At 41.7% G+C, this 17619-nt stretch overlaps 1 protein-coding gene across 1 annotated transcript in view; it reads left to right on the top strand.

Moving 5' to 3' along the window:
• MYO10 (myosin X) overlaps window positions 1-17619 on the top strand; it is a gene marked incomplete at both ends in the record, with an annotated part of 166368 nt that overhangs the window by 101555 nt on the left and 47194 nt on the right. Inside the window, 8 exons of the mRNA XM_082015005.1 lie at window positions 449-595; window positions 770-870; window positions 1095-1161; window positions 2557-2649; window positions 3404-3472; window positions 3655-3737; window positions 5198-5306; window positions 8490-8570. Of these exons, the coding sequence (XP_081871131.1) occupies window positions 449-595; window positions 770-870; window positions 1095-1161; window positions 2557-2649; window positions 3404-3472; window positions 3655-3737; window positions 5198-5306; window positions 8490-8570 (750 nt within the window). The remainder of the gene's footprint in view (window positions 1-448; window positions 596-769; window positions 871-1094; window positions 1162-2556; window positions 2650-3403; window positions 3473-3654; window positions 3738-5197; window positions 5307-8489; window positions 8571-17619) is intronic.

The raw sequence follows: 17619 nt of genomic DNA, 5'->3' as shown, positions 1-17619 counted from the left end.
TTTTATTACAGATATTTGTGTCAGGTGGGCGTTCTTGAGAACTTTCAGCAAAAATAAGTTTATTGTTTACACAAAGAGAATTAGAAACAGGTATACATAACACTATGCTTATCTCTAGAAAGGAATGTATTATTGAGGTGTTATTTCGTACCCGTCTCTCTTCTTCCTCCATACCTTAAGTTTATAATTTCCTAATTTTTGAATGCTTTAGTACTGAAATGTAATTCTAAAACCACACAGGTGTACAGCTATTATAACTTATATTGTTAAAGCTTAAATCAGGACTCTCTGGAACTGTTAATACAATTTCTGTCAAGGTGCATAAGAATACAAACCTGCTTGTATTATACCTTGCTTTATGCTGTGCAAGGGACGCTGACCAGCAAAGTCTGGTAAGTTCCCAGTTACAGGGGTGATTGATGCGTTGTGTGTTCCTTCTTTAATGCAGGCAATAGACAGCAGAGATTCTATGGCTATGGCACTTTATTCTCAGTGTTTTGCTTGGGTCATTAAGAAAATCAACAGCAGAATAAGAAGCAAGGAAGACTTCAAGTCCATTGGAATTTTGGACATATTTGGATTTGAAAACTTTGAGGTAGGTTTCAAAAGTTTGTTCAGATGGATTGTCTGATATTTATGCTTCATTGTTCTACCTATCTTTGTGATCTTCACTGGAACCTGATTATTAAACGTATTACAACTTAAATCAGTTCCTTGTTTGCAGAATACTTGGAGTGTATGCATTTTTGAAAACTTCTTGTCTCTTTAGGTAAACCGTTTTGAGCAGTTCAATATTAACTATGCAAATGAAAAGCTTCAGGAGTATTTCAACAAGCACATCTTTTCCTTGGAGCAACTGGAGTACAGCAGGTGAAATTTGAAAGAATTTTGAAAATATCAGAGTTCACTTGAAATCTGAGTTCCCAGCTATATTTGCTTCCTTTGACAATCTCCTAGTCTGGGGCTCTGCATTTTTTAAAAGCACATGGATTTTGTTGTATTTTGCAAGACAATTACATCAGCTCCTCCTATTTCTATATTTTAAATCTTTTCTTTGTAGTTGTCAGTAAAAAGGCCCTCCTTATTTTCCTTAGGGAAGGACTAGTTTGGGAGGATATTGACTGGACAGACAATGGAGAGTGCTTGGATCTTATTGAAAAGGTAATAAAGAATTTGATACCAGTACCTATTTCTAGTTTTTCTTCTGAGGTAATACATTTTTAAAACACTTGGCAACACAAAGAACAAATGAAGAGAATGGTGACTTTTGCATGTTTAAGCAGTGACCTTTTAATCAAATAATTTTCATGGATGGACATATTCTACATTATATTGTAAGCTCAATATACACATTTTTCCTTGTAATAACTCTTAACAGTGTACCATTATATAAAAAAGCAATATTTGGAGATGATTAAAAAGAGTAGAAAGAGGGGGCAGAAAGGATGACGATGTCTTGCTCCTGTAATGGCTTTTCCTAGGATGTGAGTAATCTTCGTATGTTGCTTGCCAGTTTTTGCTTCACCTATAATTCTGTTTGTGCTCTGATTTGTACTGAGGAAAGATGCACAAGAGCATGAAGCTTCTGCAGAGCTTTTGGTAGGAATGTTAGCTGTGACGGGCAGATGAGGTCTCATTTCACCACCTAGAAATGGTAACTGGCTGGATTACAAAGCCAAAGTTAGATACAGTTTCATCCGTGTTCGCTTTGTCCGGCAGTGCAGCAGGCTGCGTGCGTTTGTCTCCGTTGTGGGGTGTGTGGCTGCCCGAGTTCAGAGAACCGCAGAAACTCACGGGAGCAGGCAGGGGATCCAGCTGCCAGGATGTGACTGCAGTCAGGAGGGTGTGGTTTGTCAGGTGCTGCTCTGGGACCATGGCAAGTGGCTTATTAAAATGTGCTGCGTTTTTCTAACAGGCTGTACCAGCCTGAAGCTTGCTGGACACATTCATTAACTGCAGGATACCTTCCTTTGTTTACAACCTCTTCTACTATGAGAAGTAGGGAACATCAAAGGAAATTACACAGAGGCATATGCAAAGCAAAGGGAGGTTGTGTTTCATGCGGCGAATAGTTGAACTGTGTGTCTTTTGCTGTGCTCCGTGCCCTCTGGGTGTTAAAAATTTGCATTGGTTCAACAAGTAAGTAGATAATTTCATGAAAGAAAAATTTTTGAAAAGCTGTTTTCACAAACTCCTCAGACTTAGGAGACTCCTGACCATTGGAGGTCTTGGAGGCTGGGGTTATATTCTGAGGCAATCTATTTTTTGTATGCACCCTTAATGAGGAGAACTGTTGCTTCCTCCAGCTTCTTTTTCTTTATTTTGCCCTGGTAATATTACTGATACCCAGTATCATATGCTATATGTTTAAAAAAAGAGTGTTGCCAGAAAAACAGGATAGCAGTCCTCTATGAGAGTGGGTTTTTAGTCATGTATGGGTGGTTTTGCCCCTCTCTGCACACAATAACTTCAGTAACTTTGCGGGTTTTCCAAACCAGGGACAAGGTCTGTGTCCATCTGTGCGATAATTCATCCTGCTTGTGCTTGCTGTTCTAGAAACTGGGCCTGCTGGCGCTCATCAATGAAGAGAGCCATTTTCCTCAAGCCACTGACTCCACCTTGCTGGAGAAGTTGAATGCCCAGCATGCTGTATGTGATGTTTTGCGTATGTTCTTCTGTGCAAATTATGGAGGGTCTCTTTGCTTCTGTAGAAATTCATGTTTCATATATATGGGTGCATAGTTGTAGAGGCTGTTTTGGATGTGGTCCTACTTCCATGGCAATCCGTATCATTCGCTGTCAAGACTCAGTTACCTGGAAGAACATATCCTTGTTGCTGTCTGGTTAAAAATTTCTGTGTTGGTGAATAAGCCAAATTCTGCTCTTAGTTAGAGCTCTGACAACCTGCAGTAACTCAGGTTACTTAGATCTTCCATTTCCCTTGATTTAATGAGATATTCACCTTGGTGTCATTTGCCAAAAGGTTGCTGTTTACTTTGTCCAGATTAGTGTTACCTTTATTTGTGATCCTACAATTATTTTTGAGAATTTCTGGAATACAAGCATATGTCCACTAATCTTCGTAACTGCCAGTTTAAGACAGAACCTTCTTTTTCAAAGCACCTTTAATAGATGGTTCTGTCAGATGGGTTCAGGTTTAGTATAATGCCTTTTTAGATACTATAAATCTGTTATTACTGCATTTGAAGCAGCCCAGACTAACAAATCCTATTATCATTATAAGTTGGTTGTTTGCTTTTGGAGCACTAATCTTCCATGGAGTTCACTGAAAGACAATGGTTTATTTAGGACTGGGTTGAGAGGATAATGTGATCCTTTGTATCATTCCGCTCCCTGACACCCCCCTGCCAATATTTTTCTCTCTTCTTTCCCCTCCATTTAGAACAATCCTTTTTATGTAAAACCAAGAGTTGCCGTTCACAACTTTGGAGTGAAGCACTACGCTGGGGAGGTAATTTTCTTTTCTTTATTTGCTGAAATTATTCCAGAGCTTTCATTAGCTTAATTTTACCCTGAGGCTGCTCAAAATTAACTAAAGCAGCTCTGTTCCCTCAGTGCTTTTTACAGTACCACTCTTGTGAGAGGTGCCTGACTACTTGGCTTGTTGTTTGAATCAGATCTGTTTCCTGCTAGGTCCAGTATGATGTCAGGGGGATCTTGGAGAAGAACAGAGATACTTTCAGAGACGATCTTCTGAACTTGTTACGTGAAAGCAGGTATGTTTCTGTGATTTTTTTGTTTAGGACATGATGTTAAGGGGTGTCATATCACCTAATTCTGCCAGGGTTTCAATATGTTAGATGTTGCATAGTGTCAGACCTTGACAAAGTTGAAAGGAGCATAGAAGAAATACCAGAGGTGCCTGTCAGCAGATCTGACCATGATCAGTTCTCACTCATAGGTTTTCCCACATTGTACAGTACCTCATCCCTGTTCAGTCCAGGGGGTTGCTAGAGAGCTCACTTGCTACTCAGTGGTGAGTAAGGATGCCGAAAGCTGGTGATGTTTTTTAACTGTTTCAGGGTGCCTCATAGGCAGTGTGCGTGCACGGGTTTTTTGCTTTGTAGAGAGCCTGATTTGCTTGTATTTCTGGCATTCCCTGATTTAGGTGAGAGCTTAGTGTCAGGGACCCACCACAGTGCAAATTGCTATATAGTAATTACTCAAAAGGAAAAATTTCTATAAAGATTTCCATTACTAGAAGTCTGAGCTTGGATGTCTTTGGTACCTGCGTGCCTCCTGCCTGTGTAAGGTCTCAGGATCCTAACAGTGGTACCCTGTGATCCGGAGCGGTACCACATCCCTTTCTGTAGGGGTATGATTGAGACTCCAGGACACACAGAGGGTGACAGAAGCGAAGGGAGCTGAGCCCGGGTGTTGCTGTCTTGGCTGCTGCCCTCACCCACCCCATCCAGTCATCCTGCCTTGCCATGGGAGTTGCTTGTTTGTAAATCCCTTAAGCCCTTCTGTGCAGGGGAAGCTGTTAATAAGCATCTCCCTCTCTATGTTGGTTGTTCAGGTTTCATGATGTATCTGACATAATATCTGTCAACTGAAGTATGGAGGTAAAAGTAATAAATGAGTTAAAGCTGCTGGGCCTGGTTTTGCTGTTGCACCAATGTCTGTCTGGAGCAACTCTGTTTAAGTTAAAAGGTCTGCATTTCTGTAGAAGTGGTTAAGAGGAGGATGCCAGACTGACAGTTTATAAAACAGCCTACACAGCTGGTATCGGAAAGTGAAGCTCATGTGGGTGGTTATTTTGTGTTACGGCCCCAAATAAACTGCAAGTCTTGTTTTTCAGTCTCTAGTCAGGTACAGTTCTCACTACAGTCAGCCAGAGTTTTGGCCGAGTGGACTAAAATGCAGTAAGGATTCTAGGACTTCATACTTCATTTCCCTAATGATGTGTTGAGAGTGGAGAAGAAAGAACCTCCTTGTTTTTTTCTGTTTTGCTTTGATTTGGTTTGGTTGTTGGTTGGTTTTTTTTGCTCCCCTGCATAAATTCTGCAAAGGCAAAATCTATTGCTTATTAATGATTATGGAGAAAATCAGTAAGTATTTTTTGGATGGAGTAGCTGCTTTCTAGGAGACCGTGCTTTCTTTGCATTCTGTAGTGATAAACCTTCTAGTCTGTTAATATATGCTGTAGAGATTTTCTTTCTCCTTCCCATTTCAGTCTTGATTTCATCTATGATTTATTTGAACATGTTTCAAGTCGCAACAGTCAAGACACTCTTAAATGTGGAAGCAAGCACCGAAAACCCACTGTCAGTCTCCAGTTCAAGGTTAGTTAATGTGTCATGTCTGCTCTGTAGCTAATCTTTGATAGATAAACCCTGTGTTCAGTAAGGAACAGATGCAGATTAAAACAGTCAAAACTTCAGCATCCAAACACTGCTGTCCCTTCTGTGAAACTACACTAACTAATCAATTGATGGGCCCTACTAGCTAGCTTCAAGCAGAAACTAACCTTCACATCACACCAGCCACACAACTCCCGTTGCTTTCCATTTGCTTACTCGTTCTCATTTTAAAGCTCATCTATGAAGTTGATCTCTCTGGTCTTGGTTTTCCTTTCTAATCTAAAATCAACCATGAAATGGCACAAAGCCTTACAGCAGTGCTGTATGCTAAGAAAAAGAAATACTGAATAAATACCTCATGAAGGTGTTGTCTTGCTTTTTAACTTAAAGTTTGGAAAGCATTTTTATTAAAAACCTTTTTATGAGTCTTTATAGCCCTGCCGTTAAAAATGGCACCCAACTGGAATCTAGCATAAAGTCTATCTGCAAATTATTTAAAAGAGAAAGATGGGCACAAAACCTTCTCTAAATTGCACAAGTACAAGTCTGGATTAGTTGTCTTTCATTTTGTTTAACTTAATATGCATTTGTACTGTTAATTCCTTTTTTTAAAAAAGGGAGCAGACTCAAACCCCTTGAGGGCAGATTTTATCCTAATAGACTATTGCTAACTGTTGGACAGAACAGCAAGGAATAAATGCCGGGGCACACACAGTGTCTTTTATTATGAAACACCTATGTTACATTCCCTGGACAGCTTGCTTTGTGCTACCATCGCTCAGACAAGACCCACTTCTTGTGATGAGGTGGTATTATTTGCTATCTGTCTGGGATAGCAGAAGGGACTGTTCCCACTCTAGTCTTTGGATGCACGCAAAGTAGACCTTTACGATGTTGACAGATAAAAATTTACCATATTTTTGCACTCGCTTTGCAGGGTAGAACACAATGTAGAGCTCCTTCTCTTCTCCATCACGGCCCTGGCTAACATAAAGCATGATAAAACATGAAATCAAAATACTGGTTTTTTTTATCTAAAGCTGCAGTAGCTGACCATTAACCAGTTGAGCTGCTTTTCAAGAGGTTGACATCATCCTTTTCCCAAAGAATTATGTTGAGTGTTTTAAAGCTTTCCAGGGATTAGTCCTTCTCATTTCAACTGAAGAGAAGAACTTTGCCGTCACAGTTTTATTCTCATGATAGGTTGGTTAACTCTTCATTTGACAGCGTGCTTAATGCGGGCCTGGGGATGCACGCAGAATAGCTGAGGTTGTTTACCATCTGCTTCAGCTTATTGCTTAAAGCAGGGAAAACTTCAGATTAGCTCGTCATCTGACAGTGACTTAGAGGTGTTCAACACCGTGCAGAATCTGGCTGGCTGTACCACAGACGGATGTGAAAACAGATTAAATAATTTTTGTTAGACTGACTAACTTCTCCAGTCTGTGTAAGTAGTAGCCTGTGTTGCTAAAAGTCTGAGAATTGGCTTGGTAGTCTGTAGATGTTGTAATGCTCACACAGGTTTAATACAGATGAAGCCTCTACTTTTTGAACCTGAAAATATTTGTCTTTACACAAAAATACTTGTCTTTGTATCTTCTGGCTGTTTAATGTTTGCTGCCCCCGGCTCCTGGTCCCTAGGCTGGCAAAGGCAAACGAACCAAGAACTATCATTTACGTTCCCAGTCACTTCAGCATTTGCTCCCTTTGCTCTGTACCAGCTCTTGTGCACAGCCACAGCTCTGCCTGTTACCCTAACCACTTCATGTTTAATCATCAAAAAAGCCCTTGGTTTGCAAATTAAATCAAGAATTTGTTGTAACAGACTGCCATTGGCAGTTTTTGCTCCAAAACATATGGTAGGACACACAGTGTTGTTCCTTTAAAAAGAGAATTTTCTGTCTCCTTGGCAGCCTGCTCTGTATTGTCTCCACTGCCTGGCACCCAGTGCCACCTTTGAGGGGTGAAACATTTTCACTGCTAGCGTTCTGGGCTCTTCAGAGCCTGGGCTCTGCTCTGGTAAAATTATTTGCATCTCTGCAAAGTAAATGCAAGACTTCAGTTTAAAAGTGTTTATCATACTTAATGATACAGAATGAGGCAAGTTGGAATAAGATACGGAATGACGGCTCGGGAGGGAAAGGGGCGGATATGTAATTAAAGTAATAATCGTAAAAGGACTGAGGGATTTTTGTGATTTTTATCTCCAGGCTGAGGTTCAGACAACTGATGGTCTAATGTGTGTTGGGTCATTCAGAGTTCTACAACTAGGAAAAAACTTGTGTTTTCTTCTATGTTTTGTTCTGTTTTTTTTTTTAACTGAACCTTATAATCTCTCTTTTTATTGATAAATGCAATTAGCTATCACATGAAATAACTCTGAAACTCTCTGCTTAATGCTGCTAGCACTGTCTTTCAGTAAGATGTGTTTTCTTTACCACCCTATCCTTTACTCAATTTTTGTTAGTTTTGGGAGGGGAGTGTTTTAAGTCCTAGTATTGATAAAACAATAGCTACTGCATTCTAAAGTAACTCTTTTTTCATAAATTTTTATCATTTTTTCTACCCTCTTGTTGACATACATTTATTATCAGAGTGTCCTTTTAGTAAGAAAGGTTGAGACCACACAGGAGAGAGGACAACCCTGTACACAAGCTGCTGCTGATGGCAGGGAAAATGGAAAACAAGTGGGTATGGAGTGGTTGAAATGAGAAGAGGAGATCTAGTTTTGTGGTTACTTCAGTTTTACCTTAGACCCCTTATCCTCCCTTGTGACTTGTAGCAATTTGAGAATGTGGATCCTAATTCTTAAGCAGTCATTCAAAAGATCCCTGGAACAGCAGCTTTCCAGTTTGATGTTTCCTTGCGAACAGTTTTCTTCATATCATTCTTTATATCCTGGTTATGTTTTGTTCACTGCGAAACGGTTATGACAGCTTTGATCAGTTGGGGCTGGTGGAAGAAACAAATATGCATGTATTGATTTTGTATGTTCACTGTATAGCAAGAGCTTCCATAGCATGGCAATTTCTGGTGTGAGCCACTAGGTGTTGCAGTTAGATACCATCTGCAATGCTAAGCTGCAAGAGCTTTTGCTGGCGTATTTTGTTTGTACCAATACTTCACAGCTTGTGAAGTGCTGTCTTCTTTCTACCTGTGTTTTAGGAATCGCTTCATTCTTTAATGGCGACGCTGAGTTCTTCAAATCCTTTCTTTGTTCGGTGCATCAAACCCAACGTGCAGAAGGTAAGATTTAAAATCGCACCCATCTCTTCTGTATGTCTCAGGCCTAATCTTTCACTGCCTGTTTGGCTACTTACCACTGTGTGAAGCAGAGGATGGCATTCTTCACTGACTCCGTAAAAGGCTCTGCAAGGTGAAGGCACTGGGAAAGGCTTTTGATTTTTTGCAGGCAGGATGTGTCTTTGAGCACCTTTTTAATAGTCATTGCTTGCAACTCAGATAAATGACTGGCTCTAAGCATGGTTATAAAAGGAAGGTAGAAGGCTGCACTGCACGTTTGACAACTCCGTGAGACCCTTTTTAGGAAGAAAATGCCAAAACTGCGAAGTCTGTTTTAAATCACGATGGGAAGTGAATGGTGGTGCATATAGCAAAACTGGTGTGAATGACCAACTCTCTGTCATCAGACTCTTAGTCTTTCAATTTCTGTATAATACCAGGTATCTTCATGCTGGATGTTTTGTTCAGACTTGGAAACTGAGGTGTACTGTATCGATCTGAGCCACAGATAATGAAAGGCAATGTCAAGACTTATTTATATATGTTGGAGGGCTCTGTAGAAATGAAGAGGTAATGGTATAGTAATTGCTGAAGTTGTTATTGTTAGCCTGGTCCTGATGTTCTGGGTTTTTGCACATCTCTTTCTGGCTTTATAGACCGTTGTTCAGTACTGTCTGCTTAGGTCAAAAATGCAAGAACCAGGGGTGCCAACAAATCTGGTTTATGATTTTCACATTGCAACTGAGAAATAAGTGACTTTGCTATAAATCCAGTTTTACCCGTTACATGTCTCTGGGATGTTTGGTTAATCAGGACACTAAAACATCAAACGAGGCAGGTTGCATTGCAGGTTTTTGTATTATCTGGGTGGTACATCCTCAACTTTACAGGTTTTCGGTTGCTAACTGTTTTTAACTCCACTTTTGCGCTGTTGCTCATGGTGTGTCAAATAACATGCAGATCGCAGGAAGCTTGGTGAGAGGGAACAGCCAGAAAGTGAACACGACCTCCTTTCTGCATCCTGAAGTGTGTGGTGCTCTGAGGTGTGCAGCCACCAGGTAGCCAAACCCCACATGGATGACAGCGCCTGAGCTGGCATTAGGGTCAGTGCGTCTGTGCATGTAGCGAAGACCCTGATCACTGAGGGAGGGCAGTTTTGAAAAGCTTGTTTTTTTCCCTGCTCCTGTTTCTGCCTGGAAGCCCCATGACCCTTATAAAGCCCACCTGCTGCCACTGGAGCATAAGGAGAATGTCAATAACTCACACGTTTTCCTTATTTGTCCTTTTGCATTCGAGTAAGGCTCATCTCCACAGTACCAAAGGCACAAGGCTTTGCCATGGTTGATGCAAGAACCAGGTGCTTCTTGCATTTCCATAGCAAGGAACCACTGTGTTCCCACTCCCATGGGGAGCTGGTTGCTCTCCCAGCCCTTTTCCCACTAGAATGCTCCGTCCCTGACAAATTTGGCGTATGCTACTGTATCTGCACATATATTTTACTATCATTAAAACAAAGTTCTCATAGAATTAGCAGCTGTGCCAGCAGAAGGAGCTTGAGACAGCCTCTGTTTCAGGAAACCACGTCTAATTGCAGGAGTGTATGCAGGAACAGATCGGGAAATTCCTGTAGACAATCCCTTTCAAAGTACATATAAAATGTCACTGAAATCTTCCACAAAAACATTTCTCCTTGTTTTCCATTTGCTTTAATTTGATTGCAAATTTAACTTGATTCAATGTCTTTGCCAAATAAGAAATCCTATTTGAAGAACAGGAGTAGAGAAAAGGGTCACACAGTTTAATTGTAGTAGCTGATTCAATAGAAAACTTGAAAAATGAGAACGAAAGCCATATATAATACTTGTCGATGAGAACGCTTCCCTGAGTGAAGAATGCCAAAATGCATTTTTGGGATTCATTGTTTTAAGTTTTGTCAGCTGTGCACTACTGCTCTCTGTTCCCCCATGTCTCACAGACACAGTGATTTTTAGTGCCAGTCTTGTGACGTTGTTGGTGTTGCTCTTTCTGCAACGGTGCAGGTACAGAAGCAGGCACGTGAATGGCATGTGGCTCCCCTGTAGCTCAGCTGGATTCTGTGGATGCACACCACATTAAGCATTTCATAGGTTATCCTGTCATACATGTTGCTTCTTTTCAGTTAGACAAAATAAAATAAGGTGAGTCAGTTTGCATATCTCTGAACCAGTACGGTTCAGAGACACGTTAGCCGTGCATGGACTACCAGGGATTACCGCATATATGACTCACTGTGCAGGGTTGGTTAGAAACATAACTGCTTGAAACATTCAGATGAACCACTGAAACAGAGAAACTGGGATTGAAAGAAAGTAAAAATCTTCACTGAGCATTTTCTTCTGTGTTTTCCGTCCATAGTTTCTTGCTCTGTAGTGACAGTGATATAGAATGATAGAATGTCACTCTTCAAAAAGTGCTTAAACAGTGCTTGCCAAATAACAAATGATGTGAAAGAAAGGGGTGTTTTAATTGCTTTTTTGAAATATGCAGCATTAAAGGAGAGCTGGACCAGGCAGACTTGGCAAGGAGAGAGCAGAAGTTGTGTTATCAGGAGCAAGGCCTCTCGAGCTACTCGTTGCGCTCTGGGTTGGGTACGAATAGGTGACACACCTTCAGTGAGCGTCCTCTATAACTCTGGAGGGGAGGAGGTGGTGGTGCTCGAGAGCTGTTTCGCTCTGGAAGTAAGTTTGAATTCTGTAGCTGAATGAGGTTGAGCAGATGGAAGACGAGTTCAAGCCTTTGAAGAGCAGAATGTGCAGCAGACAGTACTTCCTCTGCTCTTCTAGACATTAAAGTGTACTCATGTTGGATAAGAGATGTGATGATTTACAGTAATTATTTGATTTTTTAATTGATCAAATGCTTAATTTCTAAATATGTTACAGTGGCAAGCAGAAACAACTCAGCATATGCAGTAAACCACTGAACATTTACATATCAAAGCAGGATCTGCACTCATTAGAGCAATTTCCTAAAGGGAGCGCACAGAGTACATGACCTTTTGTCATGAGACATTTCAGCGAGCAGGCCTCAGACAGAAGAACAGAGGACCCATTAATCTTTGGGAGACCCCTGAACAATCAGTGTGTCTGTTTTCACAGTTTCTAGGCCGTTCTGAACTGGCCATAACGTGGAAACTTTTCCAGTTGGTATGCTTAATGAGTATTTTCTGCTAATGAAGGGTCTCTCTCCTCAACTGCCCTTATCTTCACTACAGCTTGCAGAACTACGTATTGTTTCATCCTTTTGAACTTCAACATATCTTTCTCTGTTTCTTGGTCTCTTGTTTCTTTTCCTGCCTCCTGTTCTATTCGATAATGATTCCTCCCTGCCACCCCGCCTTTTCTGATCTCCATCTATCCTTTTTAGTGCATGTTAAATTAAAAAAAAAACAGCCAACAACAACACACAAAAAAACCCCAAACAAAACAACAACAAAAAAAGGACTGTCTTTTTAAAACAAGCTACAACCATTGCTACAGCCATCAGCTGAGCGTTTCTTCCAGCTTGCTGCTGTTAATAAAGTTGCTAAGCCTTGGTGCTGCTCAGGAGACAGTTCAGGGTAAATTTAAGATCTGAACTTCCTATGCAAGCTGTTTCAGAGGCAGAAATTGTCCCGTTGGCCAGAAGGAGCCAGCCGCAGTGCCTTCTCAAGTTCCATTCTCTATTTAGGAATTTTCTTCAGAAAATATGTTGGTCTAATCTAGCAAGTGGCATAATGTTGGCATAATCATTGTGAGTGGCCCCCACCTCCAGCATCTGCATAGCCTCATCTGTTCTGATCTCGTAAAATCTCGATTATTACAGCTTGCTTCTGTAATTCCCTGTTCTTGAGACTTCAACAGGTTCAAATGCAGCTGTTCTATCATGCCCATAGACAGGTGCATCCACTTCTTTTTTGGTTACAGATCTAAGTCCAGTTTGATCCTGATGGGCAAAATCCTGGCTTCATTAGAGTTGGCATGAAATATTTGATGTAGACAAGAATTCAACTTTTTTTTTTTTTTTTTTGGTGTCTTTAGGAAATCTGTGTTGGTGTGTGTCACCTGAACAGGATTGCAGGGTCTCTACTCACCTCTCTGTCTGCCCATTTATTGGCTATCTCATTCCTCTGTTGCAGTGATGGTCTTGCCACTGGCAAGATAAAAGCCCCCTTCTTTGAAGCTTCTGAGCTCTGAAGGGGCAATTCTGTTTCTCTGCAGGTTTCGTTATATCTTTTAATATTAAAATTTAATAGGTAGGGTAAAGAAATGAGACAAAATTAAACCTGTATTGTAAACTTACTGCAGGGTAGGGGTTACAGGGAGCAACAGAAAAAGTGAAACTAGTAATAACTTTGCAATTCAAAAGAAGACTGGTAGGAAAAGGTCTGTAATAAATTCTGTGAGGCTTACTGCTGCTTGGGAGTCCTGTCATGCTGCATATTCATTCTGGGAAAATTACTGTCAAGGCAGTAAGATTGCTAACATCACTTCTGGGGACACAGCCATTTAAAGGGATCAAGGTATGGCTATTGGCACCTGCAGTGTACTTTGAGGCATGGGTCATTAATAGCCATGAGACACCCTGGAACAGCAAGCAGTATGTCCCCTAATACAAAATAAGATGCAAACCTATTTTGCTTGGCGTCTGAATTAAACTTGTGCTCTTAAAATAGCTCTGAATCATTACAAAGGTAAGTATAGCATGATACCAACCTAAACACCAGTTAGAAGTACAGCTTAGGAACACAGCACAAAGGAACAATGAGAGAACAGCTTGGCCCCATCTGCAAGGATGATTGTGTGCAGGGTGTGGAGCAGGTACGAGTTCAGTGAATGTGGTATGTGAACTGGTTGTCATGCTGGAATTGCAATATTGTCATATTGAGACTCGACTGTGTGAGTTTGCCTTGTAGAGAGATCTTCTGCAGAAATATAGGTAAGGACAGTGCAAGTCTAATGCTGCTGCACTGAGAACAGCACTGACATAAAACCTTGAAAGATGCAGGGAGGGAGACTCTGAGCTTTCAGGATGGTTTACTATACCTTCATTCAGGGTTCCTAAGCATCTGGATAAAACTTTACTTCTAAGTTTCTTTATTTTTTAAAATTATCCTTAATAAAGTGGTCCAGCTTCAAACTTCTATGCGCATCCTACTGCAGTTGTATCCACAAATTTTACTTTATTCTTTGCTTTATGCACAAATCTCAGTCACTCAGCAGACTCTGGGTCTCCTTACTGGGGAGTAGATGCCTTTGTGGGTTTTTAAAGATGCTGAGCCCAGCAGTTAAAATCTAAAAAGTGTTGGGTCCTAAATGGAGGCGTCTTTATGGTTTCCTCATTTAGTTGCAGAGCCCTGGGGTAGCCCTTCTGTAGCGAAGCTGCAATGTTCTCTGGTGGTGGGACCGAGCAGATCACGGGGTAAGTTTGACTGGCTATCCGTAAGAAAAAGGGAATAGAAAGCCTGATCATCATGTTAATAGCTACTCCGTCGTACTTCGAAAGTACAGGGAATAGATTACATCGCCCAGGTACAGCTACCGGGCGTATGCGGTTCTGTAGAAAGTTAAAGTCTGGTAGTATCAATTTACAGCTGTATAAGCAGCTCATATATTAGAGACGCTTACTGCCTATTTTAAAAGTCTCTCTTTAATCTCAGTTGCTCTCAGTAAATACTTGTTGTAAGAAGGCTTTCTGGCTGCCAATTACAGCTGTCATTGCTTCTGGAGGAAGCAGGGCCACAGGCTCGGAGTGCAGATGGGGCTTGCAGGGCCAGCCGGGGTCAGGCTCAGGGAGCTGCTGTTAAGGCTCATCCTCTGGGAGGAGAGCAACCATTTCCCAAAAAAACTTAGCATGTTGGCCTCATCTCACAGGCCAACAAGTGCACGGGGCCAAATACAAACTATTTATCCTTAGCCCTTTGACTAGCTCATAAGGCTTTATTGTTCGTAATCAGGAAGGCGCAGTAGTAAGGTGTGGCATGGTGCCCAGCCGACGCCGCTTAATTCAGCTACCTGGATCTTGTCGCCTTGGGTTTTGCAGAATTACATAGCTTCAAATCAAGACTTGTGGAGTATGTCCCAGCTGCATCATTTTCTGGCACATCACTTGAGTAATTAGGTCAGACGCTAGAAGACTCCTTAGGTAAAAATGATAAGGAGAGTGGGTGTGAGGGAAGTGATCGCTCTTGCTCGCAAAGTGCCGGCAGTAATGTTACACGTGGCTCTGAATCCCTGGCTGAAAGAACAAGACGATTCCTGCGAGGAGTTTCATGCTGCACAGGCAGTGCCTGTCTTCCGTGTCACCTCCAAAAGATCGCGCCCATCACTTCTGTGGTTCAGCGCGTCAGTCGTGCTGCCCGGGAGCCACTGGGTTGTTCCTTTGTCCCCATCGCAGAGCGTTGCTGCTGGCTGGGCTGAAGTAGGTCATTCCTCTCTCCAGGCAATCGCCCAGACAGGCATGTCCTTCTTCTTCGTCAAGGTTTGTTGTTTACGGAGCAGGGCTGACTAGGCATCCCTTTGCTAAGTGTATTAGAGTTTGTCTTTCAGTGACCGTGGTATAAGGAGTTTAAAATTGAGCTGTTGAATAGGGAGCTGAGGTGGGGAGCCACTGGGGAGGGAGCAGATGCTGTGCTGTAAGGACTTCATCAAACTCCAGGCAGCGCAGGCAAACTGATTTTTGCATGTTTTACGGCACGTACGTGCACTGTTGCCGAATTTCCCAGAAAGACGTTCTCGTAGGAGTCTGTCTGCAAGTGGTGGGAGCTGATTTTGAATCTCAGATAGTAACTGTGGCGGTGTGCTCTTGTGAGCAGGGTGGGGGGATGCGTGGGCAGCAAATGCTGCTTCAGGAGGGCCTTGGGAGAGGAGGTGGCCCAAACAGCAAAGTAGCAGAACAATTTTGGGGAACAATAAAATGTCTAGGGGTGGGCTACTTTGAAAATGCAACACTTGCTGTGTAGTTCAGTGTAATATTTAGAAGTGAGAAGAATTTTTACTACTGGAGCAGTTGGATCTGTCAGCAGCAGAGGGTTTTAGCATCTCCAGCTGACCTCAGGTGCTGCAAGAATTCTGCATTTTGTGCCACCTGATGGATTTTTTGTGTTTTACAAATTCCTTCATCTGCGATTGTGTGACATGAATGGGCATTTGTGGAACTGCACCTACTGATCCCAAGTCTGAAGTATTTGCTTTTTGTAAATACAGAGCAAAGAACTTGGTTTTTCTTCCTTCTTGTGCACTCTACCAAGTATTTGAATTGCAAGCATTGTCATGCAAATGTATGCATGCAAAAAGTATGTACTTCATCAAGCTTTGGAAGTTTTCTTTTTTAACTACAAAAAAAAAATCCCCCCAACATCTCCAGATGGCAATTTACATTCAAATCCTGTTTGCTGTGTTCTCATGGTAACTACTCCACAGGAATATGCACAGTCCATGATAAATAGCCATCCGTAGAGCTCCAGAAGCATAGCTGGGGTACAGAGTATTGTTCTCTAGCAAAAACTTCGATGTTTGTAACTCCCTTGCGAAACTGTGTCGTAGAGCATTTTGTGCATTTTATCTCCTAAGGTTTAGGAATTTGTTGGCTGTGAAATATATTTACATTCTTGATGCCTATAAGGTGAGATTAGCCCTCGTGTCCTGTTAGTCAGGAATATCTACAGCAATTGCTGTAGAGCCAGCCCTCGCTAGGCTTGACTTCCTTTGAGTAGCAGCAGGAATGAATTAAGCAAGTACAGCCAAAGATATCACATGAAAGACTTGAAATACCAGTGAGCTGAAGAAAGCCCTGTTCTGTGTGTCTCTGTGTGTGTGCATAGCTGCAACTGCTAAAGATTCAGTTTTTCACAATGAGCGAACGCTGAAGGGTGAAAAAGCCTTAAAAGGTAAGGGGTTTAATTCATGCAGGTTTTTTAATAATTTTAAGCTTGCATACTTGGAGCTGCAGTGGACTTGTAGAAAGAGAAAAGAAAGTGCCTGGACTTTGGCTGAGCAAGCTGTACTGGAAATGTTTCTGGGGTTGTATTTTCTTTTAAAGAGAGTAAATGCACGCGGAATCAGGTTTATGAAAAAACAACTAGATTTACTGGTCTAATCATATTTTCGAACGCCAGGAGAGGTTTGCTGCCAAGCAGCTTTAATAAATCACACTCTGTTTGAAAGTTAAAGGAGTGATTGTTCACAGAGGAGGGAAAAAGTCAGCAGAAGCAGAGCTGTGTGTGGGGAGGGAGGAAGACCTGTGTGGTAGCGATGGGCTGCTTTCTGGCGAAAGATCTTTTCATGTTGTTCAGGAATCCATGGCATAGATTCAGAAAAACCAGCTAGGGAAAATTTAGGACTGTAGTATTCCTGTAGATTATTAAGACAGAAGGCATGTCTGTAGTTTTGCTTTGATTGCATGATAAGAAAGCAACACTGGGGACAAGTGTGTTGGGGGGTGGGGGGAGTCCAGTGAGATATCTGCAGCACCCAGAAGTCTAAATGAGTTTTGTAGTTTTACTGGAGAAACTTGATGGGGCACATTTGAGACAGTAATTCCTTGGTCATAGAAATACAGGAAATGGAGTATGCCTGAAAAAAAATTAATTGCAGTAATAATGGAAAGGTTATTATAACAGCAGTAAATTTGACTTTGTTTGCTGTGTCAACTCCCCCCTTCCAACCCCGATGACCTAAACTCCCCAACCCAGCAGATAAAATAGCTGTGCTCTTCACCACTGATTGCCTTTGCTGCTGGGATCCGCATTTTGCTCCTTGCTTTCCCACTTAGAGCTTGCCTGTGCAAACATTAGAATTCAGCCACAGGGTAGAAAATTAGGATAAAATTGCTTGAGAGAACCTGTTGTGAAGGAAATGGGTTTGATCCTGCATCATTGAAGTCTATGGGAGTTTTATTCTGGTCTCAAGAAGAGCAACCCTAGATTTGCCTTGCAAATCTAGATGGAGGAGATACGATCTGATAAAGTGCCTATGGGACTGGGAAGGGGGGTTCTCATAACTTGTAGTTGTTCTTCTCTCACTGATGTTGTGTC

The sequence above is a fragment of the Phaethon aethereus genome (assembly GCF_964289735.1).
Source record: "Phaethon aethereus genome assembly, chromosome: 2".
NCBI classification, from domain to species: domain Eukaryota; kingdom Metazoa; phylum Chordata; class Aves; order Phaethontiformes; family Phaethontidae; genus Phaethon; species Phaethon aethereus.
Note: the sequence above shows the minus strand (reverse complement) of the source record. Positions and strands in the feature narration are given on the sequence as shown.